Source organism: Macaca mulatta, chromosome 2 (assembly GCF_049350105.2).
Source record: "Macaca mulatta isolate MMU2019108-1 chromosome 2, T2T-MMU8v2.0, whole genome shotgun sequence".
Classification (NCBI taxonomy): domain Eukaryota; kingdom Metazoa; phylum Chordata; class Mammalia; order Primates; family Cercopithecidae; genus Macaca; species Macaca mulatta.
This window is the reverse complement of record NC_133407.1, coordinates 15,822,592-15,840,833: the sequence shown is the minus strand read 5'-3', so window position 1 is coordinate 15,840,833 and position 18,242 is coordinate 15,822,592. Positions and strand designations below refer to the sequence as shown.

Below are 18,242 nucleotides of genomic sequence, written 5' to 3'. Positions count from 1 at the left end.
GGCGTGCGCTACGCCCAGCTAATTTTTGTATTTTTAGTAGAGATGGGGTTTCACTATGTTGGTCAGGCTGGTCTCGAACTCTTGACCTCGTGATCAGCCCACCTCGGCCTCCAAAGTGCTAGGATTATAGGTGTGAGCTACCGTGCCCAGCCTGTGTTTTGTTTGTTTTTAAGATGGAGTCTCGGCCGGGCGCGGTGGCTCAAGCCTGTAATCCCAGCACTTTGGGAGGCCGAGACGGGCGGATCACGAGGTCAGGAGATCGAGGCGACCATCCTGGCTAACACGGTGAAACCCCGTCTCTACTAAAAAATAAAAAAAAATTGTCGGGCGAGGTGGCGGGCGCCTATAGTCCCAGCTACTTGGGAGGCTGAGGCAGGAGAATGGCGTCAACCCGGGAGGCGGAGCTTGCAATGAGCTGAGATCTGGCCACTGCACTCCAGCCTGGGCAACAGAGCAAGACTCCGTCTCAAAAAAAAAAAAAAAAAAAGATGGAGTCTCCCTCTATTGCCCAGACTGGAGTACAGTGGAGGGATCTCAGCTCACTGCAACCTCTGCTTCCTGGATTCAAGTGATTCTTCTGCCCCAGCCTCCCAAGTATCTGGGACTACAGGCGCATGCCACCATGCTCGGCTAGTTTTTTTTGTATTTTTAGTAGAGATGGGGTTTCACCATGTTGGCCAGGCTGGTCTCGAACTCCTGACCTCATGATCCTCCTGCCTTGGCCTTCCAAAGTGCTAGGATTATAGGCATGAGCCATCGCACCCGGCATTATTTGGCATTTTTTCAACTTTTTATTGTGAATGATTGCAGACACCTAAAAAATTTAAAAAATAAAGTGAATGTCTATATATCTACCCCCTAGTTCAGCAATTGTTATATTTTACCATATTTGCTTCCTATATCACTAGCTATGACTCTGTATTTTTTTTTTTTTTTTTTGAGATGGAATCTCACTCTGTTGCCCAGACTGGAGGGCAGTGGTGCAATCTTGCCTCACTGCAACCTCCACCTCCCGAGTTCAAGTGATTCTCCTGCCTCAGCCTCCCAAGTTGCTGGGATTACAGGCACACGCTACCACACCGAGCTGTTTTGTTTGTTTTGTTTTGAGATAGAGTCTCGCTCTGTTGCCCAGGCTGGAGTGCAGTGGTGCGATCTCGGCTCACTGCAGCCGCCGCCTGCCGGGTTCAAGTGATTTTCCTGCTTCAGCCTCCTGTGTAGCTGGGACTACAGGCGTGTGCTACCACGCCTGGCTAATTTTTTGTATTTTTAGTAGAGATGGGGTGTCACCATGTTAGCTAGGATGGTCTCGATTTCCTGACCTTGTGATCCACCCGCCTTGGCCTCCCAAAGTCCTGGAATTACAGGCGTGAGCCACCGTGCCTGGCTGCGCCCAGCTACTTTTTGTATTCTTAGTAGAGATGTGGTTTGACCATGTTGGCCAGGCTGGTCTTGAACTCCTGACCTTAAGTGATCTGCCAGCCTCGGCCTCCCAAAGTGCCAATGTGAGCCAACACACCCGACTCTAGCTATGACTTTTCATGTTGAATCATTTCAAAATAGGTTATAAACATCATAGCACTTCTTTTCTGAATATTTCAACGTGCATTTCTTTAAAATAGGGACATTCACCTACATAATCACAATACCGTTGTCATGTTTTAGGCAATTCATGTTTTAATATGTTAAAAATTTCCTGCCAGCCGGGCACGGTGCCTCACACCTGTAATCCCAGCACTTTGGGAGTCTGAGGCGGGAGGATCAGTTGAGTTGAGGAGTTAGAGACCAGTGTAGGCAACATGGTGAAACCTCATCTCTACCAAAAATGCAAAAAATTAGTGGTGGCGCATGCCTGTCATCCTATCTATAAGGGAGGATGAAGTGTGAGGATCACTGGAGCCTGGGAGACAGAGGTTGCAGTGAGCCAAGATTACACCACTGCACTCCAATCTGAGTGACTGAGACCTTGTCACCAAAAAAAAAAAAAAAAGCCAATTTCCTGCCAGGTATGGTGGTTCATACCTATAAATCCTAGCACTTTGGGAGGCCGAGGTGGGTGGATTGCTTGAACCTAGGAGTTCAAGACCAGCCTGGGCATCATGGTGAACCCTGTCTCTACAAAAAATACAGAAAGTTAGCTGGGTGTGGTGACATGTGCCTATAGTCCCAGCTATGACTATATGTTTAAAATTTATTTGTAGGCACAGAGTCCCAATATATTGCCCAGGCTGGTCTCAAACTCTTGGCCTGAAGGAATCCTGCCAGCTTGGTCTCCCAAAGTGCTGGAATTACAGGTGTGAGCCACTGCCCCAGCTTTATCTCTTGTATTTTCTTAAACTCTGATTTATTTCTACAGGCTTGATTAGATTTAGGTTCAACATATTTTTGAGATACTTTGTGGTTGATGGTATATACTTTATTTTCTGTACAAAGTACATGATGTCAGGTTATCCAGTATTAGTGTTGCTAAATTTGATCAATTTGAGGTGCTGACAGGAACATCTTTTTCCATTTTCAGTTAGAGTTAATTTATGGAGTAACTGGCATTTCGTAAATATCCACTGTTGTTGTTTCTTTCCTCAATCAGTTGTATTATTGAGGGTTAAAAATGATTTTTACCTAGTTCTATTGTAGTTTCTACATTTGTTAGTGAATGTTCTTTAAAGAGTAGCTCTCCTGGGCTGGGTACAGTGACTTATTCCTGTAATCCCGGTACTTTGGGAGGCCAAGGTGGGCAGGTTGCTTGAGCCCAGGAGTTCAAGAGCAGCCTGGGCAACATAAGGAGAGCCCGTCTCTACAAAAAGATTGAAAAAACTTAGTCGGTGTGCTGCTGCATGCCTGTAATCCCAGCTACTTGGGAGGCTGAGGTAGGAAGGTCACTGGAGCCAAGGAAGTCAGGACTGCAGTAAGCTGTGATCACACCACTGTACTCTAGCCTGGGCTACAAAGCAAGACCCTGTCTCAAAAACAACAACAAAAAGGAATAGCTTTCCCATATTGACTATTATTCTTCCCAGAAAGACATGTTAAATGCTAAAAGCTTAATTCATTCTTTTCAATTACCAGTTTTCAGAACAAGGAGTTGATGTGGTAGTGACCAATGTTTGATATTTAAAGTGCTTTTTTTTTTTCTTTTTTAAATTTAATTAATTTTTTGAGGCAGGGTCTCACTCTGTTGCCCATGCTGGAGTACAGGGGCATGATCTTGGCTCACTGCAGTCTTGACCTCCCGGGCTCAAGTGATCCTCCCACCCCAACCTCCCAAGTAGCTGGGACTACAAGTGCATGCCAACACACCCAGCCAGTTTTTCTATTTTTTTGTAGAGACAGAGTTTTGCCATGTGTCCCGGGCTGGTCTCAAACTTCTGGACTCAAGCAAGCCTCCTGCCTCAACCACCCAAAGTGCTGGGATTACAGGTGTGAGCCACTGTGCTCAACTTCTTAAGTGTTTTTAATGTTAGAATTTACAGTAATATATTGGTCTTTTTTTTTTTTTTTTTTCTAGACCGAGTCTCACTCTGTCACCCAGGCTGGAGTGTAGTGGCATGAACACTACTCACTGCAGCCTTGACTTCCCAGGCTCAAGCAATCCTCCCACCTCAGCCTCCCAAGTAGCTGGGACTACAGGCACGCACCACCACACCTGGCTAATTTTTGTATTTTTTGTAGAGATGGGGTTTCATCATGTTGCCCACGCTAGTCTTGAACTCTTGAGCTCAAGCCATCCTCCCACCTTGACCTCCCAAAGTGCTGGGATTACAGGTATGAGCCACCATGCCCAGCACTTATATTAGTCTTATGATTTCAATTTAAAATGTATAATTGACTGAATATTGATTTATGCTTGTGAATTTAAATTGAAACCTTACTGTGGTTATTTTATTTTGTGGACATTAGAGAGTACCTAAGAGTCATTAGATTTATAAGTTATTCTCAGGAAATTTTTTTTTCTTGACATGTTAAAATACAAAAATGTTGTCTTCTTAAGTCTAACAATTATACTTAAAATTGAATATATTGTTTGGGTTTTGTGGGAGGGGTTTGCAATAGTTCTCACTCGATAACATTTTTTTTTTAATTAAAAAAAAGGTGTGGTACTCTACAGTTTTGGAGAAACTTCTCTAGTAATGAACTGTAGAAATGATACCTGAAAGTGTAGTCTTGATAAAATTGTTTAAGTAGTTAAATTTTATGTTTGAAAACGTTATGTTGTAGGTGAACTTTGAAATGAGTTTAAACATTCATCAGAGGCCTTTAAAATTAGACCTCCAAGTAGAATAAGTTGTCTAAGTTCAGTGTAAAAGTTTGAGTAAAATCTAGGCATTTTGGATTTGTAACTTTAGTAAATTAAGTATTCATATTTTAAAACGAGTAAATATCAGTCTTTTCTATGCATTAAAAACTCCTCCTCTTAGATGTGAAAACAGAATACTCATCAGCAGTGGCAATATTCTGCTTTGCCTAGCTTCCTTAAAGCATGCTGATACTGTTTTTTCAGTTTTGTTTTTTGGTTTTTGGTTTTGTTTGTTTGTTTGTTTGTTTGGTTTTGGTTTTTTTGAGACAGAGTCTTGCTGTGTTGCCCAGGTTAGAGTGCAGTGGCATGATCTCGGCTCACTGCAATCTCCACCTCCTGGGTTCAAGTGATTGTCCCGCCTCAGCCTCCTGAGTAGCTGGGATTATAGGCGCGCACCACCACACCCGGCTAATTTTTGTATTTTTAGTAGAGATGTGGATTTCACCATGTTGGTCAGGCTGCTCTCAAACTCCCGACTTTGTGATCCACCGGCCTTGGCCTCCCAAAGTGCTGAGATTACAGGTGTGAGCCACCGTGCCCAGCCTAATTTTTGTATTTTTAGTAGAGATGGGATTTCACCATGGTGGCCAGGCTGCTCTCAAACTCCTTGACCTCAGGTGATCCTCCTGCCCTGGCCTCCCAAAGTGCTAGGATTACAGGCCTGAGCCACTGTGCCAGCCATGCTAATATTGTTGATTTGAATTTCTGTTCGTTTATTTCTTCATTTATGAGCAGGATGCTCAATTCTGTAGCATTGCTTGTTATGAATGGCTTATTCTTTGACTGCAAAGTGTGTGCTTTCCTATTTCTCCAGCTCCTCTTGTCCAGCTTAAAGTGGGGGGAATATGGTTTAGTGAATAAACCGTTTGAGATTTTGGTAAGTCAAGTATACTTGTTCAGATGATAGAAACCATACGTGAGGTATGTTAACCTAGCTGAGCTGTATAGTGACATTAGTGGGCCTGAATTGTTTTTCTTCAAAGTGGCCTCCTCCTTAAGATTTAAAACTTTCCTTCACAAGGACATCATTGGTATTTTGTGACTGTGATCGTTGATCTCCTTAGGTCATTTAACATCCCTTTTTTCTTTAGAAAAGTTTTCTTTTCTTGATATATCAGTGGAGCTGTATTTTGATGAGTGTAGCTTGTAGTCTCCTCCAATCAGATTTGAATGATTAACATTCTGTATTGGAATGTGTCTGTGCCTTCAGTTAACTGATGATTTTCAGTTTTGAAAATGTGGTGCATTTCTTTTCTGCTTAGTTCAAACCTAAAGGCATTTGTTTGATTAGAAATGAAGTCTATTGGTGTAAAGACTGTCAAGGTTTGTGGGTCAAAGACCTCTGTACGCATAGAAGGTCAGCCATGTTCATTAGGCCAGAGTAGAAGGAAAGGCAAGCTTATGGGTGAACGGTCGTATACTCTTTCAATTGGCAATGGAGACTACTTTTGGACAAATAAAGAAATGCTGTGGGATTATGTGCAGACTCTGTCTGGTAAGAAGTCAGCAGTTATAAATAATAGATGTTTTTAAAACATTTCAAAAACTGATTACAAAAATGAATACCCATCTCTGGCAGAAAACTTGAGAAATGTAAAAATATATAACAGGAAAAATAAAAATAATCCTGTTGAAATATATATATATATATATATATATTTTTTTTTTTTTTTTTTTGAAATGGGGTCTTGGCCAGGCACGGTGGCTCATGCTGGTAATCCCAGCACTTTGGGAGGCTGAGGCGGACAGATCACTTGAGATCAGGAGTTCAAGACCAACCTGGCCAACATGGTGAAACCCCGCCTCTACTAAAAATACAAAAATTAGCCAAGCGTAGTGATGGGCGCCTGTAATCCCAGCTACTCACAAGGCTGAGGCAGGAGAATCACTTGAACCCAGAAAGCAGAGGTTGCGGTGAGCTGGGATTGTGCCACTGCACTCCAGCCTGGGCAATAGAGCGAGACTCCGTCTCAGAAAAAAAAAAAGAAGAAATGGGGTCTCGCTGATTGCTTAGGCTGGTAGTCACATACTAGGCTCAAGCAATCCTCCCTCCTAAGCCTCCTGAGTAGTGAAGTGTGTTTTTTTAAAAACAGAAAATTTTTATCCTGAAGCTAAAGAATGTAGGTAAAATAATGGTTTGTCAACACGTAAAAGGTTATTTATTGAGCTCAGTTCTCAAACGTGTGTAGAAATGGGAATTTCAGAGACTCTTGTCAGCCTTAGAGTCCAGCTTATCTATTTATTTATTTATTATTTATTTATTTTGAGATGGAGTCTCACTGTCACCCAAGGAGTGCAGTGGCACAATCTCAGCTCACTGCAACCTCCACCTCCTGGGCTCAAGTGATCCTCCCACCTGGACTATGGGCATGTGCCACCACACCTGGCTAAGTTTTGTGTTTTTGGTAGAGATGGGGTTTTGCCATGTTGCCCTGAGCTCAAGATCCACCTGCCTCGGCCTCCTGAAGTGCTGGGATTACAAGCGTGAGCCACTGTGTCCAGCCCAGCTTATATATTTACTTTTTTTGTAAATTGGCTGCTCTCCTTTTCTGGAGAATTTTAGAAGACTTACATTTTATTTTTCTTTTATATTTCTTTTATTTTTTATTATTTTATTTTATTTGAGATGGAGTCTCACTCTGTCGCCCAGACTGGAGTGCAATGGCGTGATCTCGGCTCACTATAGCCTCTGCCTTCCAGGTTCCAGTGATTCTCCTGCCACAGCCTCCCAGGTAGCTGAGATTATAGGCGTATGCCACCATGCCCAGCTAATTTTTGTATTTTTAGTAGAAACGGGGTTTCACCATGTTGGCCAGGCTGATCTGGAACTCCTGACCTCAGGTGATCTGCCCGCCTTGGCCTCCCAAAGTGCTGAGATTTATAGGCATGAGCCATCATGTCCAGCCTGAGATTTCCATTTTCTGGGGTTGCTGACAGCAGTGGCCACATGAACTACTCTGCTTTTAGTGGAGAATAGAAGCTCAAAATTTTCAACACCTGGGTGAATTGTTGGGGGTTTTTTTTTCCCCTTTCTCCTGTATTTCTAAGGTACTCTTACAGTTGGGGCCAGAAGTCCCATTAAAGAATGTCATCTAATCTAGGGCATATTTTACTCATTTATTTTATTCATATTTATTATTATTATTATTACTATTCTTGAGATAGGGTTTCACTCTATCACCCAGGCTGGAGTGCAGTGGCATGGTCATGGCTCACTGCAGCCTTAACCTCTGAGGCTTCAGCAATTATCCCACCTCAGCCCCCCAAGTAGCTGGAACTGCAGGCACATGCCACTATGCCTGGCTAATTAAAACAATTTTTTTTTTTTTTTTTTTTTTGAGACGGAGTCTCACGCTGTTGCCCAGGCTGGAGTGCAGTGGCGCGATCTCGGCTCACTGCAAGCTCCGCCTCCCGGGTTCCCGCCATTCTCCTGCCTCAGCCTCCTGAGTAGCTGGGACTACAGGCGCCCACCACCGCGCCCGGCTAATTTTTTGTATTTTTAGTAGAGACGGGGTTTCACTGTGGTCTCGATCTCCTGACCTTGTGATCCGCCCGCCTCGGCCTCCCAAAGTGCTGGGATTACAGGCTTGAGCCACCGCGCCCAGCCCTTAAAACAATTTTTTAAAGTAGAGACAGGGTCTCGTTTTGTTTCCCAGGCTGGTCTCGAACTCCTAGGCTCAAGCAATCCTCTTGCCTTGGCCTGCCAAAGTGCTGGGATTATTGGTGTGAGCCACTGTGCCCAGCCAAGGGGCATATTTTAGAAGAAGCTTTAGAGATAACTTGATGGCAAACTAAGAATTTTTGGCATTTGGTTTAAATCTATTATGCTTCTTTATGAGAGAAGACACATTTTTAAAAATGTTAGGTTTTCTAAAATATTTAATAATAAATGAAACATGAAAGGTATTTATATTCTTTGTTAAAATTTTATGGTGACAATATGGTGGATTGAGGATTCTGTTTCAATCTAAATTTCTAACTTGCTGTCTGAGGTTCTAAAGTCCTGTGTCCCATTTTTACACATTTTAAAATAATTGGTCCTTACCTTTTTTGTGCACCTGACAGTTTTGCAAAACACATGCGTTGGGTAAACAGTATGTTCTTGCAGTGAAACTCCTTGTTATTGACTTTCCAAAGAAAAAACTTTAACATTGTCTTTTGAAACTGGCAAACTTAATTCACTTAACTCTTAGCTTTTCCTCCTCCCTATTGTATGCTAAAGTGGAAATAAAATACTAATTGACCTGCTAACTTTAATTATCAGAAGTAACACTTTTAATAAGCCCAAATACTAGAATGCCTTTTTTTATAGAGCAGATAAGTTCTTAGATCTTAGATGAGTTTTTTTAAGTACAAGTTAACAGTATTACGTTGTTGTAAGTGGTGACTCTCAAAAGGGTGTGCAGTCTTCTGGGGGTTTCATAGTGATCTAAAGAGCTGTTTCATAGTCAAGTCACATGAAATTGAATTTTATTGTTAATTTTTATGTTTAAAGTACAAATGTAAATACATTTGTAAAAATACAAGAATTTTTAGTTCTGGTAAAAGGAAAGGGGGGAAGGGAGCTGTATTTATTTAGCATCTCCAATTAAAGACAGGCCAAAGAAAGACTGGACTGAAGATGTGACTGATTCTTTTAATTATGTCATATTGCCTTCTTGGAAAAAGGAAGTTGGCATTCTTCACTGACTGCTGACATGTGCCAGGCTAGGACTTCCCAAAGTTAGTTCTGTTGACAACTGGTTCTTTTATTTTTAGTTTATTAAGATGAGGTCTTACTCTGCTGCCCAGGCTGGAGTGCTATGGCACAATCTCAATTCACTGCACCCTCCACCTCCTGAGTTCAAGCAATCCTCTCACCTTTGCCTCCCTAGTAGCTGGGACTACAGACGCATGCCACCATGCCCAGCTAATTTTTGTGTTTTTTGTAGAGACGGGGTTTCACCATGCTGACCAGACTGGTCTTGAACTCCTGGGCTCAAGTGATCCACCCACCTTGGCCTCCCAAAGTGCTGGAACTACAGGTGTGAGCCACCAAACCTGGCCAACAACTGGTGCTTTGAGATGCTCCTGGTGTCTAGGCAGTAATCACAAAGTGCCCAGATCATAAGTGCACATACAGTTTGATGAATAGTTTGCTGTGTATCCTTGTAGACTTTATTCTATACTTATTCAGAGGTACATATTTGTGTATATGTTTTTATAAAACATGGGATTCAGTTGTACAAAGCAGTTTGCAATCTGTTTCTTTTATTTAACAACATGTTGTAGATATTTTTCCACATCAAGTTATGTAGACTTAATAACTGTTAATGTGCCATGGTATAATTTACAATTATTTAATAAATAATGAGGCTGAATTTCATTTCCTGTTATTAAGCCATTCATATTTATTCTTCTTTCAGCAAGTTTCTGGTGTTTCAGGAACACTATGAAGGACTGTGGCAGGGTTCTTGAGGATGAGGGAGCTTGTTTATCTAGGCAACTCCTGGGAGCCATTATAGAGGGAGTCACACTTCCCAGTATCCTGGAAGGGGGCTTGTGATGGATGAGGTGCCAAAGTAGAGGCTACTGTGAAAGATGGAACTCTGGGGCACTATACTGGGGGAGCATTCTGCCAGCTCTAGCCCCAACTTGAGTCCATGTTGGCAGATCTGTTGAAGGAGAGGGAAGAATGGAAAGGAGACGGTAAGCAAAAGAACCCCATGACTGGTGTGATTCTTGACAACTTTCTGGAAAGTTGGTTGTAGGCACTCTTGAGGGGTAAACTTGGGGACAAGATGGTCTACTATTTCTCATGTGGGGATTTGTCTTCCATTGATACCTTAATTGGATATGAGTGCTGCTTTAGGAACAAACATATCAGTTTCTTTTTTTTTTTTTTTTTTTGAGATAAAGTCTTGCCCTGTCACCCAGGCTAGAGTGCAGTGGCATGATCTTGGCTCACTGCAACCTCCACCTCCCAGGTTCAAGTGATTCTCCTGCTCCAGCCTCCACAGTAGCTGAGACTGCAGGCATGCACCACCACACCCAGCTAATTTTTGTGTTTTTAGTAGAGATGGGGTTTTACCATGTTGTCCAGGCTGGTCTTGAACTCCTACCTCAGGTGATCCACCCGCCTTGGCCTCCCAAAGTGCTGGGATTACAGGCATGAGCCACTGCACCCGGCCTCAGTTTCTTTATAGAAGCGTATTTGGAGTTACTCAATCTGAGTTGGAAGGGATGCTAAAAAACTATATAATACAGACTCGCATTTTAGTAAATAGGGAATCTGAAATTTGCCCCAGTTCCACTTCTGTAGCATCTGTTTAATTTCAGAAGTGACATTAAAGTTTTAGTCTTAGTTCAATTCTAAAAATTGTCTGTACGTCGCTGTGCAACCTGCCTCCCGCTGTATGTTGAAAAGGATAGAATCTGCACTATTGTGCTACGTATTAGGGGTTTACTCTGCCAAGTACATGCCAATTACTTTACATATATTCTTACTAAAGCCTTACGATAACTTGAAAAAGGGTTTTCTTATCCCCCTTTTGCAGATAAGTTCAAGCTTTGGAGGTCTTTGAGTTTCAGTCCGAAGCAACAATTCAGTATGAAAAAAAAATTCGTGTATAAATAAGAAATTCAAATATTGTGAGACTTTGAAATTCTTTAAAGTCATACACAGTGACATTGCCATCACCTACCTATGTTTGCGGCCCATGACATCACATTTATGCAATGGTCACATTTCCTTTTAATGATATTTCCATTAGTGATGCATGGACCTTTTGCTAGTGAGTAGAACCAAGAAACAGAATATTCTTTGGGAGGTAATAAAATATAAAAGGCACCTTTTAAAAACAAATGATAAATGTTTTGCAGAAGAGAAAACTTAACATTAAAAATGACTAGGCCAAGTGCAGTGGCTCACACCTGTAATCCTAGCACTTTGGGAGGCTGAGGCCAGCAGTCACCTGGGAGGTCAGGAGTTTGAGAACAGCCTGGCATGGCAAAACCCCGTCTCTACTAAAAATACAAAAATTAGCCAGATGTGGTGGCAGGCACCTATAGTCCTAGCTACTTGGGAGACTGAGGCAAAAGAATCATTTGAACCCAGGAGGTGGAGGTTGCAGTGAACCAAGATTGTGCCACTGCAGTCCAACCTGGGCGACAGAGCAAGACTCCATCTAAATAAATAAATAAAAAATAAATAAAAATGGCTAATTTTACATTACCTATGTAGTATTCTTGCCAGAAATGTTAAACTGCATGTAATATTGAGGAAATAACCAGAAAAATTCAGAATGTAGGGCATTCTGATTCTATTTAATTAATTCTAATTGGCTTAGACTCTTTTGAAAAAAATAAAAAACCAAAAAACAATGACCTAATGATATAGTGTAGCTCTGTGTCCCCACCCAAATCTCATGTTGAATTGTAAATCCCCAATGTTAGGGGAGGGACCTGGTGGGAGGTGACTGGATCATGGGAGTGGATTTCTCCCTTGCTGTACTGGTGATAGTGAGTGAGTTCTCACTAGATGTCATTATTTAAAAGTGTGTAGCACCTCCCCCTTTGCTCTCTCTTCTGCCGACCATGTGAAGATGTGCTTGCTTCCTCTTTGCCTTCTGCCATGATTGTAAGTTTCCTGAGAACTCCCCATGTGTGCTTTCTGTACAGCCTGCAGAACCATGAGCCAATTGAGTCTCTTTTCTTTATAAATTGTCCAGTCTCTGGTAGTTTTGTTGGTTTGTTTGTTTTTGTTTTTGTTTTGAGACAGAGTCTCGCTCTGTTGCCCAGGCTAGAGTACAGTGGCGCAATCTCAGTTCACTGCAAGCTCTGCCTCCCAGGTTCACGCCATTCTCCTACCTCAGTCTCCCGAGTAGCTGGGACTACAGGCACCCACCACCACTCCCGGCTAATTTTTTGTATTTTTAGTAGAGACTGGGTTTCACCGTGTTAGCCAGGATGGTCTTGATCTCCTGACCTCGTGATCTGCCTACCTCAGCCTCCCAAAGTGCTGGGATTACAGGCGTGAGCCACTGTACCTGGCCTTTTTTTTTTTCCCTCAAGACAGAGTCTCACTCTGTTGCCCAGGCTGGAGTGAAGTGGCGTGATCTCAGCTCACTGCAACCTCTGCCTCCCAGGTTCAAGCGATTCTTGTGCCTCAGCCTCCGAAGTAGCTGAAATTACAGGCATGAGCCACCATGCCCAGCCAACAAAGACTCTTGAGAGAACTATAAAAAGTATTGAAGCATTTGTTAGAGTACTTAACACACTTTTGTTAAGTGAGTTAGTAGTTTTAGGTTTGGTTCAGCTGAGATTTTTACCTTTAATTTGGAATTCTATTTTCAAATTAAAACAAAAAGCAAAAAATCTAATATTTAAAATAGCAGATTATAGAGGTAGGAGGTAGTTTTCCCAGCTAAACAGATTATTAACCTTTACTGCGAATTTATATGGACACGTAACATATTAAAGAAACTTTTTAAATGTGTTAATCTTTTAGATTTCTGAGCCAATGAAAATATTCCTTGCCTGGAAATTAGCTGTAAGCCCTTATCAATGTAGTTTTCTGACTAAGTATTACTACTTTCCAACTAAATTATAAATCTCTTAAAGGCATCGTAGGTGTGTTTATCTTTTTCTATCTCCAGCACCTGGCATAGTTGCTTGACTGTGTGGTACTGTATGTTGCTGAGTGGCAGATCTAATATTTTTTAAAGATCACGATATTCTCAGCTTGAATGTCCTTATCAACAGAGCTTGTGGTCTTTATTTAAGTGGGCAGGTTTTCATTGTGTTTCAACTTGGCCAAAGGAAGCTTTTCAAGTTTTCAGAGGAGTAGCTTCTTACTAGCTTGTAACATTGGTCAGTCATTGTTGAGAGAGCCCTAACTTTGGCAACTTTATTAGGAAGAACACAAGATGAAAACTAGGGACAAATTCACTATACAGTAGTCCCCCACCTTTTCCTCAGGAGATACAGTCAGGGACCTCCGGTGGATACTTGAAACCACAAATAGTACTGAATCTATACTGCTTTTTTTATACATACATAACTATGATAAAGTTTATAAATGAAGCATAGTAAGAGATAAACAACAACAGTAATAAAATAACAGTTATCTGAGTGTAGTTTCTCTTTCTCAAAATATCTTACTATACCCTACTCACCTCTCTTCCTATGACCTATTGATCTGATAACCAAGATGGCTACTATGTGTCCAAGGGGAGGTATCTTATACAACATGGAATGCTGGACAAAGGAATGATTGACTTCCTGGATGGGACAGAGTGGGACACTGCAGGATGGCAAGAGATTTCATCATGTTACTCAGAACATTGCAGTTTAAAACTTAAGAACTGCTTATTTCTGGAATTTTCCATTTGATATTTTCGTACCATACTTGACGTTGGGTAACTGAAACTGCAGAAAGTGAAACTGGATAAGAAGGGACCACTGTACAACTTTTATTTCTAAAGAACTGTAAAACTTATATGTTTGCAGATCAGGGAGCAGAGAAACATGAAGGAACAGGTCAGTCCTCGGGGATCACTGATCAAGAAAAGGAGTTATCCACCAATGCTTTCCAAGCTTTCACAGTAAGAAATGGCTTCTCTTAATCTGCTCAAGTTGTAGGGTTCTGTCAAATAAGAATCTTTTCATAGTGAATTTTTAAATTTACAATTTTTACTCTGTAATAATTCAAGAGTTAATTTAGAGATAAGTAGGTTTATTTAATTTTAAAAATAAATGTTTTAGAGTTTAAATATGGTAAAAGAAATGAGAGTAATTGGAGCCATTCTCAAGTTTTTGTGTTTTTGTAAACATGTTTTAACTCATATACTGTTGTTTTTAAGTCTTTTAAATTTAGATTTGTAAGTATGTGGATCAGTCTTTTCATTTCACTATGCCGTTCAATTCTTTATTTATTTATTTATGAAAATATCAGATTCAAAAATTATTTTCTTGAAGGTACTTTAAAATGGAACCCCAAAACTTTATTGGCAGAATTTTAACTTTTCTGACATTAAACAATATGAAAGAAAACCTTATTTGGTTATCAGGTTACGTGCATGTAAGCAGAAGAACTTAATGCTTGGGTATTCGAAATATATTTACTAGAAAATAAAATTTGGGCCGGGCGCGGTGGCTCAAGCCTGTAATCCCAGCACTTTGGGAGGCCGAGACGGGCGGATCACGAGGTCAGGAGATCGAGACCATCCTGGCTAACACGGTGAAACCCCGTCTCTATTAAGAAATACAAAAAACGCCGGGCGCGGTGGCTCACGCCTGTAATCCCAGCACTTTGGGAGGCTGAGGCGGGCGGATCACAAGGTCAGGAGATCGAGACCACGGTGAAACCCCGTCTCTACTAAAAATACAAAAAATTAGCCGGGCGCGGTGGCGGGCGCCTGTAGTCCCAGCTACTCAGGAGGCTGAGGCAGGAGAATGGCGTGAACCCGGGAGGCGGAGCTTGCAGTGAGCCGAGATCGCGCCACTGCACTCCAGCCTGGGCGACAGAGTGAGACTCCGTCTCAAAAAAAAAAAAAAAAAAGAAATACAAAAAAATAGCCGGGCGTGGTGGCAGCGCCTGTAGTCCCAGCTACTCGGGAGGCTGAGGCCGGAGAATGGCGTAAACCCGGGAGGCGGAGCTTGCAGTGAGCTGAGATCCGGCCACTGCACTCCAGCCTGGGTGACAGAGCGAGACTCCGTCTCAAAAAAAAAAAAATAAAGAAAGAAAATAAAATTTGGAGTGATTATATTACCTTTCTTGACTAGCCTCAGCCATTAATACCCTGCTAGCACTATGTGTATATACCAACATATTTATCATACCAATATATGTGTCTTATATGTGTCAATGTCAGGGTTTTGAGTCTTAGGAAGTAAATATCCACAGTTTCTTAACTGACATGAATATTGCTTTATCTAGTGACTTTGATTAGTATATGTAGGGAAACTACATCTTTCTTTTTAAGAACTTTTAAGATAAAGATGAATGAAATGTATTTGGAATGATATACTGTTCTTAAAGCTGGTATGTAATTTTGTGTGTGTGTGTGTGGTTTTTTTTTTTTTTAGTCTGGAAATTATGATGCCTGTCTACAACACCTTGCCTGTCTACAAGATATAAACAAAGATGATTATAAAATAATTTTGAATACAGCAGTAGCTGAGTTTTTTAAAAGTAACCAAACAACAACAGATAATTTGAGACAAACACTTAACCAGCTGAAGAATCAGGTGATACACAAATGAATTTAACTATAAAAAATATTGTTCTGTTCTTTAATTTATCAAATACAAATAGTTAAGGAAAATAAATGTGATTTGTGTGGTATTTCTTGTCTGAAACATTTGTTAGCATTAATTTTATTTCCATAAAATTATTATTCCAGGAGATAAAAGGTATGTTGTGTGATTTTTTTTAAATTGGGGTTTTAATTAACTTGAACAGAATAGACTAATATACCAAATTCGAATGAGCTTTGAAATTTTGAGAAAGAAAGAACTATATGAAGAAGTTTAGCTATGGAGATATATCTTGTTTATGATTACAAAAATATGATTAATCCTAATGTCAAGTTGTTTTCGCATTTGGATCAGGAGATGATTGATTAAATAGAAGATATTCTGCTTTATATCTGGTTTGGGGCTTGAATTGCGGATTGGTCTGGTTATAACCCAATGTTTATTGAATCCTGGGGCTAGACTTTTGGTATTCAAGAGGGCTGATAACAGTGATGATGCTGATAGGATCAGCTAGCATATGTTAAGTGTTCACTGTGTGACAGGGCACTGCCAAGAACCTTGGATGCAACTTCTCATTTGTTCTTCTCAGTAGCCCTGTGAAATAACTATATAATTTTTCTTATTTTAAAAAAGGCCAAGGCACAGGTAGCTGTATAAATTGTCCAAAGACACAAAGTTTTTGAGTAGTAAGAGCTACATGAACTCAGTTGGGTTTAACTTTAGAGCCTGTAATTTTAGTTACTGTTTCATGCTGTTAGGGAGTCATGAGATCTTGCCTGTAATCATGAGTACCACGATACTGTATCGTATCACCCTGAAGTGTGACACAGGTAGAAGCAAGTGGTTCCTTCAGGCTCTCTATAAACCTTTATAGGCATAAAGTAATTTTTAAACCCCATTAAAATTCAAAAATGAGGCCAGGCGCGGTGGCTCACACCTGTAATCCCAGCACTGTGGGAGGCCGAGGCGGGCGGATCACGAGGTCAGGAGATCGAGACCATCCTGGCTAACATAGTGAAACTCCGTCTCTACTAAAAATACAAAAAATTAGCCGGGCGTGATGGTGGGTGCCTGTAGTCCCAGCTACACGGGAGGCTGAGGCAGGAGAATGGCGTGAACCCGGGAGGCGCAGCTTGCAGTGAGCCAAGAGCATGCCACTGCACTCCAGCCTGGGTGACAGAGTGAGACTCCGTCTCAAAAAAAAAAAAAAAAATTCAAAAATGAGAATAACAGCTACCATTTATTGAATGCATACTTGGTGCCAAATTCTGTATTAAGTGCTTTTTATGCCTTATCTCATATAATCCTCACATTCAACTCTTGAGGCAGTAGGTGCTTATTATCTCAGTTTTAAAACCAGGGTTTAGGAAGTCTAATTTAAATTTATACAACTAGGAAGGGGAAGACCAGATTTAAACCAGGCCTTCTGACTCTTGCGCCTGTTCTCCTACCTGTCTCAGTCTTCATAAATTCATATGTCCTCACGTTTCCTCATTACTCCAGTATTATTACTGATGACTTTATCTGGTGTTCTGGAATCAAAGGAAAAATGGTGCTTACTGGTAATCTAGTACATGCACCCTATGACCCATAGACAGTTTCTTCCAGGACAGATTTGTTTGGTTTTTGAGAACAAGTTCAGCTTTTAAACTTTTTTTGAATAAGCAATTCCTGCCAACTTCCAGTTAGGCCAAAAAAACTTTGTGAAGTTCTTTCACTAGCTTTTATTGTTTATAAGGTTTGTTAGGGCCTTCCAACTCTTGAGTTTCCTAGAAGTGTTTGTACTTGTGGTTACTGGCTTCTTTAAATCATACTTCTGTTCGCAGTCACATGTCTTGGGCACAGTGACATACTTTTTCAACCTATTCCATTTTAATTAACAAACGTCTAATTTCACTTAATGAGTAGTTTTTCTTTTGGCTGGAGCAATTACTAGACTATTTAGGTGAGTCATAGAATATGTGGCAAAGTTATTCATGTGATAATTATTCAACCATTGCTGAATCCAAAACGTCATAGTTTATCTAAAAGCTTTTGTGGCTAAACTCTTAACTCATTCTCTCTCCGTTACCTAACTACAGAAAGAGTTGCCTTTGGAAATTGAGTTTTCACTGTTTGAAGATACTGTTTTTAATCTCTTTAAGATAGTGACTTGATAAGTGAAGATTTTAAAGAGTTCCCAAACTCATTGAGATGCACATGTTGTTGGTCAGCTAAGACCACTTGCTAACGTTTGAATCGTGTCAAGCTTAACCACATGGGTGATTGATGTCTGTTGAAGTCCAGTTACAAAATTTACAAATCACTGTGTGTTGTGAACCTTCAGGTTCCTTGCCATTAGTCAAACCAAGGCTGTTAAATCCATGTACTGTATATCAGAGTTCTAAGGAAGTGTTGGTCTTAGAATTAATTACTTAATATTGAACAATAATTTATTGCAATCTTCATAATGGCAAGTTTAGTTTTAATACAGGTAGACTTCCAATTTCATGTGTTATATGGAATTGTGCAATGGTTGTAAAGCTTGATTAAAATTTAAAAACCTGTTGCTACAGCTTACAGAAGGGGGTATACAGTTTCAGAATGCAAAGTGTCATGCTTTTTGTTTTTTCTTTTGGTGTCAGTTACGGATGTTAGCCTTTAGTGAAGCCCATAAAAGCCTTTTCTTTTTTTTTTTTTTTTTTTTTTTTTTGAGAGGAGTCTCACTCTGTCA

The 18,242-nt window shown here is 40.7% G+C and overlaps 1 protein-coding gene across 17 annotated transcripts in view; it reads left to right on the top strand.

The window, feature by feature from the left end:
- The window catches only part of CNOT10 (CCR4-NOT transcription complex subunit 10), a 99,130-nt gene that overhangs the window by 9,070 nt on the left and 71,818 nt on the right, over positions 1 to 18,242 (top strand). For 4 of the 17 annotated variants that reach the window (XR_013413530.1, XM_077991350.1, XM_077991349.1 and 1 more), the window contains exons 2-5: positions 3,322 to 3,414; positions 3,503 to 3,759; positions 13,781 to 13,875; positions 15,359 to 15,520. The exons of 2 other annotated variants lie outside the window; for them this stretch is intronic. Coding sequence is in view for 13 of the 15 variants with exons in the window: in XM_077991350.1 (XP_077847476.1) it covers positions 3,543 to 3,759; positions 13,781 to 13,875; positions 15,359 to 15,520 (474 nt within the window). In the remaining 2 variants the exon portion in view is untranslated. The remainder of the gene's footprint in view (positions 1 to 3,321; positions 3,415 to 3,502; positions 3,760 to 13,780; positions 13,876 to 15,358; positions 15,521 to 18,242) is intronic. 11 more of the 17 variants (XR_013413531.1, XM_077991356.1, XM_077991355.1 and 8 more) reach the window with 5 other exon arrangements.